Source organism: Diceros bicornis, chromosome 28, assembly GCF_020826845.1.
Source record: "Diceros bicornis minor isolate mBicDic1 chromosome 28, mDicBic1.mat.cur, whole genome shotgun sequence".
NCBI lineage: Eukaryota > Metazoa > Chordata > Mammalia > Perissodactyla > Rhinocerotidae > Diceros > Diceros bicornis.
Genome location: NC_080767.1, coordinates 31,325,345 through 31,342,851, shown reverse-complemented (window position 1 = coordinate 31,342,851; position 17,507 = coordinate 31,325,345). Strand labels below are relative to the sequence as shown.

Below are 17,507 nucleotides of genomic sequence, written 5' to 3'. Positions count from 1 at the left end.
CAGTACCTGGCTTGGTTGTGAACATATATTTGGTCAAAGTCGTTGATAGAAACCAAGTATTCCAACTTCCAGGTCAATGCTCTTACTTGTATTCAATACTACCTCTCATAACCTCTTTGGGTGCCATGTGAAAATGAGTAGGAAGGAAGGTAACCTGATCATCTTTTAGGTCATCTCTCAATTGTGACATATTGTCTTGTTATTTTTTATATTAGTGAATTCTGAACCTTAATTTTCTCATACCCATCTTCATATCTTTATTCCTCAGGCTGTAGATGAAAGTGTTCAGCGTGGGTGTCACTACTGTGTACATAAGTGTGGCAACCTGGTCCTTCACCACTGAGTACATGGACAGGGGTCTAAAATAATCATAGATAACACTCCCATAGAACAAGACCACTACAGTGAGGTGGGAGCCACAGGTGGAGAAGGCCTTCCACTTCGGCTGCAGACGGGATTCTGAGCACAGTAATGATGATTCTCAGGTAGGAGAAGAGGATGTACAAGAAGGGTGTGACAATCACAGCCAGGGTCTTGATCATAAAACAATCTGGTTGGAGGAAGTCTCAGAGAAAGATAGCTTTAGCACTGGCTGAGTATCGAAAAAAAAGTGCTTAATGACATGGGAGGCACAGAAAGACAGGTGGGACATGAGTAGCACATGACACGTGGAGTGCAGGTGGGAGATGGTGCAAGAACCCAGCAACGTGAGGAGGCAATGCCGTGGGATCATAATCACATCATAATGAAATAGGTTGCAGATGGCTACCAGAGAGTTTATGGCCATAGAAGGCAGCAGGTAGTTGTCAGTGTTCCCAAAGGCCATGAAGAAGTACATCTGGATCAGGCAGCCCACATAAGAGATAGACTTTGTCTCTGATAGTAAATTCACCCGCATCTTGGGCACAATGTCTGTTGTGAAGCAGATATCCATGAAGGACAGCTTCCTGAGAAAGAAGTACATAAGCGTATGGAGCCAGGAGTCAGAGCGGATGGTTAGGTTGATGAGAACATTCCCCACCATAGAAGCCAGGTACATGATGAGGAAGATGCAAAGAGCGGTTTCTGTAGGTGAGGGTTGGAGGAGATACCCAGGAGGATAAAGCCTGAGGTGCTGCTGCTGTAGTTCTTTATCTCCATGTCTCTGACTTCCTGGATAGGGTTTGGAGAAGCAGTGGTAGAAATGTGAAGGACAATTTCATCAAGATAGCTTCTTGTCTAATCTCCAGCCTATGAAAAAAGTCTTGCTATTTGTTAGATTAAGAATATTTACTTCAAATAATAACAGTCGTGTATCTCTTAATGATGGGGATATATTCTGAGAAATATGTCGTTGGGCGATTTCATTTTCATGTAAACATCATAGAGTGTACTTCCTCAAAACTAGATAACATAGTCTACTACACACCTAGGCTTATGTACTAATCTTATGGGACCATCTTCGTATATGCGGCATGTTGTTAACTGAAAATCGTTACATGGTGTATGACTGTACGGAGAAACAGGGAGTAATATCCAATAAGGGGAAAGTTAAAAAGTTCCAAGCTCCTTCCTGAATGAGAAACTAAACATTTCCCACATGTTCTTGGGAACTTGTATGTGGCCTAATTTGTCTGAGTTCTTCTCAATTCACTTTCTAAAGATTCTTCTTCCGTTGTTTCTTGAAAAAATCCTTAGTCTCCTTTTTTTTTCTTCTTTCAGGGGAAGAGGCTGCTGAGTCTCACATTGAATCGGGATGCTTTCATACAAGGGGTCCCAATGAATGAGGTCCTCTCCTACTTACAGGTGCAGAGATAGTTGTTCTGGTGGTGGGGATAGAACAAAAGTGATCAATGATTTAATCAATGTTCTTTGGTACTCACAGAATTCAGATGAGACTTCCTTAAGCAAAACATGCTTAATGTTTATTTGAGCATTTCTGTTTGGCTAACATGATCTGGACACTTAAATTATAAGTTTTTGGTTCAGAGATGCCACTCAAAATAGGAATATTACCAGGAATACCCTATGTTACTGAGATTAAGCCTTTAAATATATTAATTTTTGGATTAAGAAACTATGAATTCCTCATTCTAAACATTAAAATATTCCAGGAGTATTGGGCAATGTTAATTATATGTCAATAAAGCAGGAAAAAATCAACTTCTCTCAAATTAATAAAATTCAATGCTCCTATAATAACACTCAAAGGAAAGTTTTAATGAGACTTGAGAAGATAATTCTAAAATTCATCTAGAGGAGGGAATGGTAAGGAAAGACAGAATAATTTTGAAAAAAATTAGAATAAGGACAGATTTTTTCTAACCCACAATCACAGCACATAATAATGAGAAACAATAAGATAATGGTACACACAGAGAAAAACAAATCCATGACCAGCATAGAGAATTCTGTGCATGTGTATTGATGCATGTATACAGATCTTGATCTATATGGAACTTAATATATAATAAAGATTTATTTCACAGCAATGGAGAAATTATGGACTTTTAAATAAGTGATATTAATGACAATTGGCTGAACATTTGGAAAAAATAAGGCTACATTTCCATCCAACCCACACATAGAAATAAAACTCATTTGAATGAACAATGCAAAAGTAAAAAGTTTAAACCAGGCAATAACTACTAGCCAAAAATCAAGGAGCATATTTTTATGATCTGAATATGGAGATGTAATTCCAAGAAAGAAATAAAATGTAGAGGTAAGGATGTCAAAATACTGTTCAAAAATGTGAAAATAACACCAAAAGAGACCATAAGCAAAGCTAAAATATAAACTGTTGACTCAAAGACAATATCTGCACCACAGTTACCTAAGAAAACTTATAAGGTGTTCAACCTCATGGTATCAGAAAATATAAATTATACTGAAATACAATTTCCACGCAAGAGGCTGTCAATTAAATTTTTTTGACATTATCCAAAAGGAAAAGGACCCTCACATACAGTGGTAGTGAGAGTGTAGTCAGTGTAGGCCTTTTGGTAGTCCCTATTAGAATTGAAAATCGACATCTTTTTATCCAATAATTCCACTTACAGAAGTCCATCCTTTAAAAATAGTCATATACATGTAGTACAAAGATATATACACACATTTTTTGTTGTTGCATTGCTTCTAATACCAAACACGACAACACAAAGAAACAAAACAACCCACAGAGGAAACAACCTAAATATCCACAAATAGGTGAATTATTAAAACAATTTATAGTGCATTCTCATGACTCAGTATGATGCAGTCTCTAAAGTAAGATGGCTAATGATAACCAACATTTATTAGCACTCAATATACGCCACACACTGAGCTAAGTGCTTTGCGTGTATTTTGTCATTTTCTCACCTCCAAATTCTAAGGCGTAGGCACTATTATTATCACTATTTTACAGATAAAAAGATAGAATTTAGCAAAGTTAAGTAACTAAGCACAGTTAGTAAGTGGCAGAGCTCAGATTTGAATTCAGGAATCTGATGGCAGAGTGGAACCTTTTCATTGCTAAGCTGTGTTATCACTGTGACACTATTGTCTGTGATATTTTGTTAGGTGACAAAAGCAAGTTGCCGAACAGCGCATGTAGAATAACCCCATTTTTGTAAAGAGAATATGTCCTTTATATTTGTGCTTGTTTGGTGTGAGTGCTTATGTGTGTGTTGTTGCCTTCTGAAGTGAGATTGGAGGGATGGAGTGAGGAGTTCCTTCCATATTTAACTTTATATTATATTGTGTGCTTTTCAAACTAGTGGATACATGTTTCTTTGTGTTAATTTTATACTTAAAAAGGTGAAAGTTCTTTATAATTCCACTTCTCAGAGGACTAGAGTTATGTGCATATTTTAAAATTATTTTTCTCTGCCTAGATCTATACACATATATTCAGGATTGGGGTTATACTATCCATAATCCTTAATCTCCCTCACAGAGAGTGTTACAATGGATATATTTGTGTAGTTTCCCCTCTTTCAACCGTGGTTTTGCTTTCCACAGTTTGTTACCCATGGTCAACCACAATCCAAAAATATTAAATGGAAAATTCCGGAAATCAACAACTCGTAAGTTTTAAGTTGTACGCCATTAGGAATAGTGTGATGAAATCTCCCACTAGCTGGCTTCATCCTGCCTTGGACGTGAATCATCTCTTTGTCCAGCCTGTCCAGGACGTATACTCTACCCGCCTATTAGTTACTTAGTAGCCCTCTCAGTTATCAAATCCACTTCCCTGGTAGTGCAGTGCTTGTGTTCAGGTAACCAAGGACTCTCTTACTGTGCTAATTTATAAATTAAACTTTATCATAGGTATGTATGTGCACAAAAAAACATTATACATCGGGTTCGGTACTATCCTCAGTTTCAGGCATCCACAGAGGGTCTTGGAACATATGCGTCACAGATAAGGGGGGACTCGTGTGTGTGTGTGTGTGTGTGTGTGTGTATATATATATATATATATACTCATGATAGAGTGTCTGTGGTATAGAATACATTCTGAGGTATGGGATGCTGAGTTGGAGTTTATGGACTTGAAAATTTTAATAGATACTCCCAATCTGAGCCAACTATGCTTCATCCCACCCCTGGGCAATGTATTCATTTGACTATCTGGACTCTTTCCCCATTTCCTACATTGTGTCTTTCAGCATCCCTCCTGCGACTTTGTTTTCTCTGGTGGTGAAGGGCTAGGTGATCCTCTTTGAGCTTGAACCTGCATTTCCCAAGATCTATGTGATATTTCTAGGGGCAATGATCAGCTGCTTTCCCACTGAGCTGAATCTGATGGCATTGTATATTCCCTCATGTCTTAGGCAAGTGATTTCACCTCAGTATACCCATTAATAAGGTGTGGGGGTGGTTCTACTTTCTTCTCTGCCTACTCCTGCATTTGGAGACTCAAATGACAAGTGACATATGCATGTATGTATAATTCCATCACCACATAAAATTATATGCGTTAAATATGAGTAGTATTTTGTATATCAATTATACCTCAGTAAAGCTGTAAAAAACAAAAAAAGAGGCATTGCAGAGCCTGGAATGTTTGCAGACTTAATCTACATAGATAATGATCAGAGAATTCTGCCCATTTGGCTCTCCCTGAATAATTTTCAGAGATACCTGAAAAGAATGAAATGATTTTGACTGCAGTTGGTTGAGCAGTCTCATAGGTGAAAGTCAATTCCACTTTCTTGCAATACCTGTTCATTGCCCCCAGAGCACAGTTGGAGGAGGTACACACCTGTTATCTGATTCCAGATCATTACATACCTTGCTTTTCCTGAAATTTTGATGATAAAATGCAATATTAGTAAAGGAGAGAACTAGAATTCAGAAACAGAGTGCCTGTGCCTCCTACCCAAATGTTTAGCCTCTCTTTCCCATGGCTGTTGGTTTTGCATGACCGACACAAGGAGGAGGTAGAATGATGCTTTATCAATACTTTTTGATAATTAAGAGGAAGCATGGGGTTTTGATTCACAGTCAATTTAAGAGTAAAAATGGAAGCACTTGTCATTTCTTTTAAAGCACAATTATAATAAATCCCTTGGATTATGTGCCTTCATAAGTTTATTATGAATTACATACACGATTTCATGAACTTCCTATTATTTAAATAAGATGATGTTTGCAAACACGTTTTTACGTGTTATACCACTACGTAGGTGAAGGTTGTTGTAATTAGTCATAAAACATTTTGTGTTACTCGCAAAAAAATTGACAGTAGAGTGAAAGGGTTTGGTAAGGCTTTCTTGAAGTGGTTAGCGTTATTGCTCATCTAACAAGCTAGAGAAACAACATATTAATGATGGCGCTTGTTATCAGTTACTGTTTGGGAAGGCCAGTAACAACTGGGAGCCTTTGCAAGCCTTTTAAATCACATTGTCCTACCTTAAAAGGTATTTATTCCTTTCCTTGATCGACAGGAAATATAGACAATTTCTATACCTCTCCACTTTCTCCATTGGAATTTTCCATTTGTGGACATTTATCATCTCGGGTTGGTTTTCTCTTCTTTGCTTCCTCACCACTTCTTCAAGTTCCTTCTCTAGCCACCAGCCCAGATGAACGTTGGGAGTAAAAACTTGGAGCACAGAATGCACTTCCTAAACAGGATATTAAAATGCTAGATGGGTAATACAGTGGTATATGAAAGCTATCCATCATCCATGCAGCAGCTCCCCTGAATGAGCAAGGACAGTTGGGAAGCGACTAAACTAGAAAAACATTCAGCTAACATTTATTTGACAGGTTCTGTGTTTAGACCTTATCTCATATAATCCCGACAAAAGCACTGTAATGTTAGTGGTATTATTAGCCCCCTTTGTAGATAAAGAGACTGAGGTTCAGATAGTCATTCAGGTGGCAAGTGGTATATCTAAGACTCAAACCCAGGTTGGTCTGATTTCAAATTTTGTGTTTTAAACTAGTCAAACACACCTCTTCCCGGATTATACACATGAGTCAAAAACTAAGGTGGTATGTCCCCTGCAAACAGAAGTCTTCTTACTGCCAAGTCCATTAAACCTCCTTGCTGACCCACTCCTTCTACTCTATCCTTTGCCCCCACACATTGTGATCCTTTCCGTTTCCTTACTTCCTACTCCTATTACTGCCTCTCATTTCAAAAGCCACATCTTCTCCTCTCTTTCTTGCCTTCAGAAGGAAGGGTTATAAGGTACTTTTGACCTAACTCTGTCAGATTCTGAGAAAACACAGCTCTCTGTTTTTGCAGCATCAGTAACTGACCTTAGAATCTCTCTTGGGTCCAGATTTTTGGAATCCTAGCTTCTCTCTCTCTACCCTCTTCCCATTTCCAGCAGTAAGACAAACAGGTAAATAGCCTCGTGGAACAGGTGTGTCCTCATTAGGGACTCCACAGAGAGTTCTCAGGCTGAGTCCTTCTCTTTTCTGCTCTCTCCTCTCTGCCTAGTTTTCACTCCTATATCAGATTAAAGCTTTACCTAGCCCTTCCCGGCTATTAAATTCCAGATTCCAAGGCAAGTGGACATTTAAAATATACTTATTGGAATTCTTTTTGTGAATAATTGTCTTTCCCCTGTCTCAACATACCTTTGGTATCCATATGATTGACCAGAGATAAAGCGGGACTTTTGCTGAAAACCAATCTCTTGTGTTCCTCTGCTGAGCTGGCAATGCCTCACTCAGATGTCTCCTGTTGGAGACACTCACCTCATTGCACCCCTTCCCATGTTTGTTCTCAACCCTGTACTATAACAGCTGGAAATTACATAGTGCTGACATGTGCCAGACACTGCCCTAAGAACTTCACATACATTAAGTCACTTAGTCCTTACAGCACCCTGTTTTAGAGATAATGAAATTGAGGTACCGGGAATGGAAGTGACTTGTCTAAGGCCACACAGCTCAATGGTGGTTAAGTTCAGCTTCAGAATGCGTGCCCTTAATCCCTGCTTTATCCTAACTTTCTTCCTTGCTTGTTTCCTGGCTTTTGAGATGGAGGAGAGAAGAAGATACGATCAGGAAAAGGGAGGAAAATCACGTGAAAATGTTGACTCCACGATCTCTGTTCCCAAAGATGCCTCAGCCTGCCTACCTGTGGTCTTGACAGAGGAGATTGAGGGTCCTCATCAGGCATGGGGGCCTTCCAGGGGCTTATGATCAGCTCTGAATCTCCGAGAAAGGATGCCACTTGAAGTCTAGATCTAGCGTGGGAAATGTGCTCGTCCTTCTCTCTACCTACAGTGGGAGTTGAGGAGAGAAAGCGAGACCAAGTGTCTCTCTTCCCCGAAATTCAGAACCCCAGGGGAATTGGCCCTGTGGAGAGGAGAACATTACTGATGTCCTCTGAGCTCTGTGTTCAGGAGCCTGCTGGGAACCTGGGCTCCAGAGGTGTAGCCTTTTATACCCAGGAAGGGAATTAGGGCCATTCAGCAGCTGAGGTGGAGGTGTGCTCACGCACTTGCATGTGAACTATGTACATGTGTGTGTTCACACACATATGTGTGTTCTCTGTACATGCATGTGCTCCTGTGCATGTGTGTGTGTAGGCTTATGTGTGCCTACCTGGAAGGAGAGGTGATGGCCTCTGATATTTCTGAGGTTCTGAGTCTGTATGTATGACTGTATCTAGATGCAGGTGTAGGGTTATGGGGAAGGGATTAAAGTATAGATTATGGAGCCACACTGAATAGATTCATGTGATAGCTCTGCCTCTTACAATCTGTGGGAGTGTTTGTAATACTTAACTTTTCTGAGTCTCGTATTTTTTGGTTTGCCTTTGTTACACATTTTATTGCTTCAATTTCTTAAGCCAGGCTACCTGTTTTTTTTTTTTTTTTGTGAGGAAGATCATCCCTGAGCTAACATCCATGTTAATCCTCCTCTTTTTGCTGAGGAAGACCGGCTCTGAACTAACATCTATTGCTAATGCTCCTCCTTTTTTTTTTTCCCCAAAGCCCCCGTGGATAGTTGTATGTCGTAGTTGCACATCCTTCTAGTTGCTGTATGTGGGACACGGCCTGAGCACGGCCGGAGAAGCGGTACGTCGGTGCGCGCCCAGGATCCGAACCCGGGCCGCCAGCAGCAGAGTGTGCGCACTTAACCGCTAAGCCATGGGGCCGGCCCCTAGGCTACTTGTTTTTGAATCCCTGTTCCACCAATTACTAAATGAGTGAATTCGGGCAAGATATTTAGCTTCACTCACTCGCATTGTTCTTATCTATAAATGGCATGGCAATCACAATTATAGGTAGTTTTTTTCTATTTTTTCTGTTTAAATAGACTTTATTTTTTAGAGCAGTTATAGGTTCTCAACAAAATTGATCAAAAAGTATAGAGAGTTCCAATATGCCTGCTACCCCCATACACACGTAGCCTCCCCCATTATCACTATCACATATCTATCCCACTAGAGTGGGTATGTTTGTTATAATCGATGAACCTACATTGACACATCATCACCCAAAGTCCATAGTTTACATTAGGGTTCACTTTTGGTGTTGTACCTTTTATGGGTTTTGACAAACATAAAATGACTTTACTATGGTGTTACAGAGAGTAGTTTCACTGGTCCCAAAGTCCTCTGTGCTCTGCCTATTCATTCCTCCCCCAACCACCTGGCAACCACTGATATTTTACTGTCTCCATATTTTTTTCTTTTCTAGAATATCTTATAGTTGCAATCATACAGCATGTAGCTTTTCAGATGAATTCTTTCATTTAGTAATATGCATGTAAGTTTTCTGCATGTGTTTTCTTGGCTTGATAGCTCATTTCTTTTTAGTGCTGTGTAATATACCATTGTCTGGATATACCGTAGATAATCCATTTTTCTATTGAAAGATATCTTATTTTTAGTAGCTAGAGATGATTTTATTGTTACATAGGCAATGCAAAAAATTTATTCTGCCACCTGATGCAGTCTTCTCTGTTGTGTATGCTGCTTCAGTTTATAAGCACTACCTCTGTCTTTAGGTCTAAGTCATACAGCGGCTTCTAGAGGGACGTGTGTGGAGGTCCTTTCTCCTACTTCATAAGTGAGGCAGAGTGTTCCTCTGATTTGCCAAGGTCACAGTCAGGGTGAGGCTGGAATGGGATTCTGGTTGTGTGGTTCCTTATCTGGTTCCTGACTCCCAGGCTGCCTCTGAGTTACAGCAGCAGCTATACTACTTCCCTAACAAGGGGCAGGTGTGATGGGTTAGGGCAGAGCCTGGAGGTGGATGGGTTCCATGAGGGGAATCTGAAGACTCTAAGTCATTCTATGGGTAATCAAGATGGCTGACATGGTAAAAGAGGCTTGGAACCATGTCCCCAGTGTCTTTATGCCCACGGGGGCCTGGCTGACTTTACCATCATCTTTTGAACTTCCTGAGTCTATGAAGCCCTGGTTATTCCTGTTTCTGTGCAGCAAGCCCAGGGTACATATGATGCAGATCAGTAGGGCCCTGGCTCAGATGAACTTAGCCTCTGGCTACACTGCTAAGAATTTCTTTTGTGGTACGCATTTGGAATTCTTCATACGTCCAGAATAAACTGCTCTCAGAGCACTTCTTCTATTCAGGGATGCATTGGCTCTGTCAAGCTCAGCAGTGTTTGTAGTTATAAGTCCTGCACTGGGTTCCAGCCTAACCAGCTAATCAGCCTCTTCCATGTGAAGTTCTGCTGTTGGGGCATCTCCTGGAGATTGCTTGGCTGAAAGGAGATTATTCTGCCATTGAGGGAAATACATTCATACCCTCATCTCTGGTGTCTGTCTCTTGAAACTTCTTCTATTCTAGGATTATATGACTACTCTTCTTCAGTCCTTTTGCTAATGCCTTCTCTATCAGATGCTTCAATGTCGGAGATACTCAGCACTCTTCCCTATGTCCTCCTCAGTTCTCATGTTTCCTGCCCTTCTTTGTTTATGTCACTCACTCTGATAAATACGCAAAACGTATTAAAGGAACTAAATATTTTTTAGTTCAATATTGAGCAAAATCTCCAACATTGACGTGTACATAATGAGCTTGCAGTGGAAGGACATCTCCCGTCATAATTTTTCTTGAAAGGACATGCCTATAGTATTCCTCTTCTAGTGTATTCAAGAAATCTCCCAGGTATCTAAATGGTGAGAGGAAAGGCTCTTAAGGAGTTTCCTGCTCTACTCCCAAGGGCCGTAGACAGACTTCCACCCAACCTGGAAAGGTATTCAGAATTCCTGCTTAGACCTTTCCTCTGATTATATCTACTAGAAGAGGTTTATCTTATTCTTACCAATGCTTATTAGTTGTTTCCCAGGTTAACTTCTAGACTCCCTTGTTTAGATAGTAAAACTTTTATTAAAGATACTACCTGCCACATCAGCTCACTCCTTCTGAAGAGTGATGGGATATCTTGTGGGAATTGAGTCGTATCCTACAGACATAATACTCTAGCTCTGACTGAGAAGGTTAGGACTAACCTGTGGGCCAGATTGGTAACTCTTTTTCCCCAATGTACCATCTCATGGTCATGTAGTGTCTAGAATTACCTTTATTTGAACTTTTTAGAATATCTGTAGGCTTATACATAAAAGATCTTGTTTTCTAAGTTACTATGCGTTGTTGAGAAAAAAAAGAGTCTGGGGCTGATGGCAGAATGAGGTCAGAACTAAAAAAATGATGTTAGGTTTCCTTCAACCAATGGACTTAAGTAGCTTCATAATTTACAAGAAGGTGTCATTAATGAATTTATTTATTTAATATATGCCAGCCATCCTTCACATTCTAATGTGGTATATTGTGCTTATTTGAGCGTGAGAAAATGATGGCATATCAGTAGAGGAGGTGGGAAGAGTCCAGATCTTCTAGGCCCACATACACAAAGTTGAATGATTGGCGAGAGATAGTGGTGAAAGCCAGGTGTACCTGTTCAAATATGAAGGCTATAGCAAATGGAGTTCGTTTCCTGGATTGCTGGTTGCTTCCCGATAATTAGAAGAGGATATAGTGGCAGCAACGGCAGGCACTTTGATGTTTGGCCCTAGGTGGTCGGTCCTGTCTCCTGTTAGGCTGCTATCCACCTCTTGTTATATTGCTAAGGCCATAAGACTTGTATTCAAATTCAGTTCCTGCCATATACAAGCTTATGATTTATAAAAACTGGTGGCTATAAAAACTTGATGAAACAATTGAAGGAAAAGTATTCCAGAGAGAGTTTATATCTATATTACTATTGTTATTGACAATAACATAATCAGAGAGGAATTGATAAGGCACAAATTCACACTTATGTATTTGTGTGTTATTAGTCGTGTAGTAGTCATTAATGCCATTCGCCAAATACTTCTGGCTCTCCATTTTACAAATACAAAGTTGGATTATACCTCTTGGCTGTCTTGTGTTTAGAGGGGTTATGAGATTAGTTGTGGAAAATGTGTCATGGTCAGAATTGGTGTGAGTCACTTCTGGAGCATAGTATTTAATTGCCAGTGCAAAACCTTCAAGTGTCTTTCTCAGCTTCTGACAGAGTGATGGCTAATGTTTACAAAGGTGACTGCTCCATCAGTTTTGGTCCCTGAGTATTTAAAAGGACCAGCACCTTTATACATTTCTGTGGTGGACATGCAGTGTGAATAAGAAATAAATTCTTTAGTTTTGAGGTCTAAAGATTTTGAGAGTGTTTGTTCCACAGCATAAGATAGCTTATCCTGAATGATACTCATTGCTTTTTCTAGGATATAAAAGGCGTTTCCATGAGGATTGTGGTCATGTGGAGAAAGGAAGAATTAGGAAGGAAGGAAAATGAGTTGAATACTGAGAATTCACACTGTGATGACATTGGGTGTTTGTAGGGGTGTAAATATGCTTTGTAGATTTTTCTATCTTTCCAGCCTTATTCTCCTTGCTCTGAAATAGAACAAGCCTCCCAGGGCTTTTCACTGTTCCTTCAACACATTCCAATGTTTATTGCCTCTACCTGCTTGGCTGGTTTCCACTATTTGAAATGCTCTGCCCATTGCCACGCCTACTTAACTTTTGTCTGTCAAAATTAGTCCATCCTTAATGACAATCTTAGGTCATTCCTAAAAGAGTCTCCCGCTATTCCCTTGAAACCCACATAATGTCCTATTAAAAACCACAGGACTTTACAATTCCTTGAATACTAGTGGATGTCAAACTTACAGAAGAGTCATTTGGTAATAGCTTTATTCCAACTTATGGGTGGCAGAAACTATTTTCTTGAAATCTGGATTTTTAGCAGTACCTGGGCTGTGATGCAACATATATTTGGTCAAACTCTTTGATGGACACCAAGTATTCTAGTTCCAGGTCAATGCTCTTTTTGCTATTCAACACCACCTCTCATGACCTCTTTGGGTGCCATGTGAAAACTGGGCAGGAAGGAAGGTAACCTAATCATCTTTTAGGTCTTCTCTCAATTGTGATATTCTGTCTTGTTATTCATTTTATTAATGAATTCTGAACCATAATTTTCTCATAACTATCTTCATATCTTTGTTCCTTAGGCTGTAGATGAAAGGGTTCAGCATGGGTGTCACTACTGTGTACATAACTGTGGCAACCCGGTCCTTCACCACTGAGTACATGGGTAGGGGTCTAAAATAGACATAGATGATACTCCCATAGAACAAGACCACTACAGTGAGGTGGGAGCCACAGGTAGAGAAGGCCTTCCACTTCCCAGCTGCAGAGGGGATTCTGAGCACAGTAACGATGATTCGCAGGTAGGAGAAAAGGATGCATAGGAAGGGGGTCACAATGACAGCCAGGGTCTCAGTCATGACCACCATCTGGTTGGAGGAAGTGTCAGAGCAAGATAGCTTTAGCACAGGCTGGATATCACAAAAAAAGTGCTTAATGACATGGGAGGCACAGAAAGACAGGCGGGACATGAGTGGTATATTTAGTATGGAGTGCATGTGAGAGATGGTGCAAGAACCCAGCAGCATGAGGAGGCAACGCCGTGTATTCATAACCACATCATAATGAAAGGGGTTGCAGATTGCTACCAGCCGGTCTATGGCCATAGAGGCCAGCAGGTAGCTGTCAGTGTTCCCAAAGACCATGAAGAAGTACATCTGAATGAGGCAGCCCATGTAGGAGATAGATTTTGTCTCTGATAGTAAATTTGCCAGCATCTTGGGCACAATGACTGTTGTGAAGCAGATATCCATGAAGGACAGGTTGCTGAGAAAAAAGTACATAGGAGTATGGAGCCGGGAGTCAGAGTGAATGGTCAGGATGATGAGTACATTCCCCAACACGGTGACCAGGTACATGATGAGGAAGATGGCAAAGAGGGGTTTCTGTAGCTGAGGGTTGGAAGAGATGCCCAGGAGAATAAAGCCTGATGTGCTGCTGCTGTAGTTCTTTATCTCCATGTCTCTGACATCCTGAGGGTTTGAAGAAGCAGTGGGAGAGACGTGAAAGGAAATTTCATCAAGACACCTTCTTGTCTGACCTCTAGCCTATGAAAAATGACCGTTGCTATTTGTTAGATTAAAGAACATTTATTTAAAAAAATACAGTCGTGTGTCACTTAACCATGGAGATAACATTCTAAGAAATGTGTCATTGGGTGATTTTGTCATTTTGTGAACATCATATGCTGTACTTACACAAACCTAGATTGTATAGCCTACTACATACCTGGGCTACATGCACTAGTCTTATGGGACCATCTTCTTATATGCAGTCTATTAATCGAAACGTCTTTTAGTGGGGCATGATGGTACAGAGGAACAGGGAGTGATATCCAAAAAAGGGAAAGCAAAAAATTACAAGCTCCTTTCTGAATGAGAAACTAAAGGTTCCCCACATTTTCTTAGGAACTTTTATGTAGCCTAATATGTCTGAGTTCTTCTCAATTCTGTTTCTAAAGATTCTTCTTTAGTTGTTTCTTGACCTAATCCTGAGCCTCTCTTTTTTTCTTCTGTCAGGGGAAGAGGCTGCTGGGTCCACCTTGAATCAGGAAGCTTTCATTCAAGGGGTCCCAATGAATGAGGTTCTCTCCTACTCGTAGGTGCAGCGATGGTTGTTGTGGTAGTGGGTATACAAAAAATGTGAGCAACAGATTTAATTGATCTCTTTGGTACTCACCTAATTCAGATGAGACTTCGTTAAGTCTTCAGAGCAAAATGTGCTTAACGTTTACTGGAGCATTTCTGTTTGGCTAACATGATCTGGACACTTAAATTATAAGTTTTTGGTTCAGAGTTGCTAGTCCAAAGAGGATTATTACCAGGAATAGTGTACGTTACTGAGATTAATTCTTTAAATATATTAATTTTGCTGATTAAAAAACTATGAAGTTATTGTAAACATTCAAAAATTACAGGAATGTTGGACTAGGTTATATGTCAATTATTTTTCAATAACGCTGGGAAAAAGCCAATTCTTCACAAATTAATAAAATTCAATGCAGCTGTAATAACATTGTAAGGGAATTTTTAATGGGACTTGAGGAGAAGGTCATTCAAAAATTTGTGTAGAGGAGTAAATGACTAAGGAAAGACAGGATAATTATGAAAAAATTAGAGTAATGACAGAGAACTTATAGAACCCACAATCAAAGCCCATAATAATGACAAAAGATAAGATTATGGTACACCTAGAGAAAAACAAATCCAAAGACCAGCATAGAGAATTCTGTAGACCTGTATTTATACATGTGTATAGATTGTGATCTATATGGAACTTAATATATAATAAAGATTTATTTCATAGCAATGGAGAAAGGGTAGACTATAAATAAGTGATATTTATGACAACTGACTGAATATTTGTAAAAAATAAGGCTAGATTTCTGTCCAACCCTCACATTGAAATAAAACTTGTATGAATGAAGAATCTAAAAGTAAAAAATCCAAACCATACAATAAGTATAAAAATCCAAAAATAAAGGAGCATATTTTTATGGTCTGAAGATGGAGATGACATTCCAAGAAAGAAATAAAATGTAGAGACAAGAATGACAAAATACAATACTCAAATATGTAAATATGACATGCCGTGGTGGTGACCCACATACAAAACAGAGGAAGATTGGCACAGATGTTAGCTCATGGCTAATCTTCCTCAAGCAAAAAGGAAAAAGAAAAAGAGGAAAATTGGCAATGGATGTTAGCTCAGGGCAAGCCTTCCTAAGCAAGAAAAAAAAGGTGAAATTTCTTTATAATTCCACTTCCCGGAGCACTAGAGTTGTGTACATATTTTAAAGTTATTTTTCTCTGCATAGATCTATACACATATTATATTCAGGATGGGGTTATACTATCCATAATTCTTTTTCTCCCCCACAGACAGTGTTACAATGGATATCTTTGTACAGTAGTTACCCATGGTCAACTACAATCCAAAAGTATTAAATGGAAAATTCCAGAAGTAAACAATTCATAAGTTTTACATTGCGATCGTTAGAGTAGCATGATGAAATCTCACACTGTCCTCCTCCATCCTGCCTGGGAGTGAATCATCCCTTTGTCCAGCCTATCCAGGCTGTTGTATGCTACCCACCCAACAGTCACATAGTAAGCCACTTGGTTATCAGATCAGGTGTGACGGTACCGCAGTACTTATGTTCAACTAATCTCTTATTGTGCCTAATTTATAAATTAAACTTTATCGTAGGTATGTATGTACATGAAAAAATAATACATATATGTAATATTTGATATCTATATATATTATATATATATAGGGTTTGGTACTCCCCATGGTTTCAGGCATCCACTGGGGGTCTTGGAACAATCCTCTGTGGATAAGGGGGGACTAGTGTATATATACATATATATTCATATATATGTATGTATGTATATATATTGCACTCATGAGAGAGTTTCTATGGTATAGAATACATTCTGAAATACGGGGTGCTGAGTTGGAGTTTATGGACATTGATAATTTTAGTAGATATTCCCAATCTGAGCCAACTATGCCTCATCCCACTCCTGGGCAATGTATTCATTTGACTCTCTGGACTCTTTCCTTATTTCCTATGTTGTGTCTTTCAGCCTCACTCCTGTGACATTGTTTTCCCTGGTGGTGAAGTTTTATCTCATGTCCTTGGGCTGGAATCTGGAATTCTCCAGATCTATGTGATGTTTCTCAGGGGCTGTGCTCAGCCCCCTTGCCATTTAGCTGAATCTAATGACATTGTATGTTTCCTCATGCCTCGGGCAAGTCATCTCACCTCAGCATAACCACCAATGAGATGGTGGTGGTGGGGGTTCTACTTTCTTCCCTGCCTACTCCTGCATTTGGAGACTCAAATGACAAGTGACATATGTGTATACCCATGATTCCACCACCACATCAAATTATATGCATTAAATATGTGCAGTTTTTTGTATATCACTTATTCCTCAATAAAACTGTAAAAAAAAAAAAGAAGCATTGCAGGGCGTGGAATGTTTGCAGACTTAATCTACATAGATAATGATCAGAGAACTCTGCCCATTTGGCTCTCCTTGAATAATTTTCAGTGGTGGAACTGAAAAGAATGAAATGATTTTGACTGCAGTTGGTTGAGCAGTCTCATAGGTGAAAGTCAATTCCACTATATTGCAATACCTGTTCATTGCCCCCAGAGCACAGTTGGAGGTGGTACACACCTGTTATCTGGTGCGAGATAATTACATATCTTGCTTATCCTGAGATTTTTGAGGTGAAAATGCAATGTTAGTGTCAGGGGAAGAGGGAGAATCTCCCTCTGCCCTTTCCCTTAAGGTTCTTATGGCTGGCCAAATAATTAACAAGACAGGTTAGCAGGAGAAAATAATACCAAGTTTAATAACATGTATACATGGGAGAAAGCAGGGACACTGCGTTTCTCAACACAATAGCAGAGATTCTCATCTTAAATACCATGTTCAGCCAATGACAAAGGAGGATATTGGGGGTGGGGGGAGTCAGTTACAGGAGATTACCGCTAAAGCACAGTAAACAAGAGTAAGGTTTATTATGCAGCCCCAAGGCCTCACCTTCCACATTGATAAGCCTCTAGAAATGAGGCCATCCCCCTCTCTTCTCAAAACAGAGAGGGAGATACCT

At 39.7% G+C, this 17,507-nt stretch overlaps 1 protein-coding gene and 1 pseudogene across 1 annotated transcript; both read right to left on the bottom strand.

Annotated features, from left to right (window-relative positions):
- Positions 1 to 211: 211 nt before the first annotated feature.
- LOC131393732 (olfactory receptor 1L4-like) lies at positions 212 to 1,235 on the bottom strand (annotated as a pseudogene).
- Positions 1,236 to 12,904: 11,669 nt separating this feature from the next.
- Positions 12,905 to 13,926, bottom strand: LOC131393731 (olfactory receptor 1L4-like). Its single transcript, XM_058524773.1, has one exon. It carries the CDS (start codon positions 13,835 to 13,837, stop codon positions 12,905 to 12,907), a length of 933 nt encoding a protein of 310 aa, XP_058380756.1. The 5' UTR covers positions 13,838 to 13,926.
- Between the last annotated feature and the right edge of the window lie 3,581 nt (positions 13,927 to 17,507).

Excerpts from the sequence above, each read along its gene's own strand:
- LOC131393731 (XM_058524773.1), bottom strand. The coding sequence starts at position 13,837 with ATGGAGATAAAGAACTACAGCAGCAGCACATCAGGCTTTATTCTCCTG.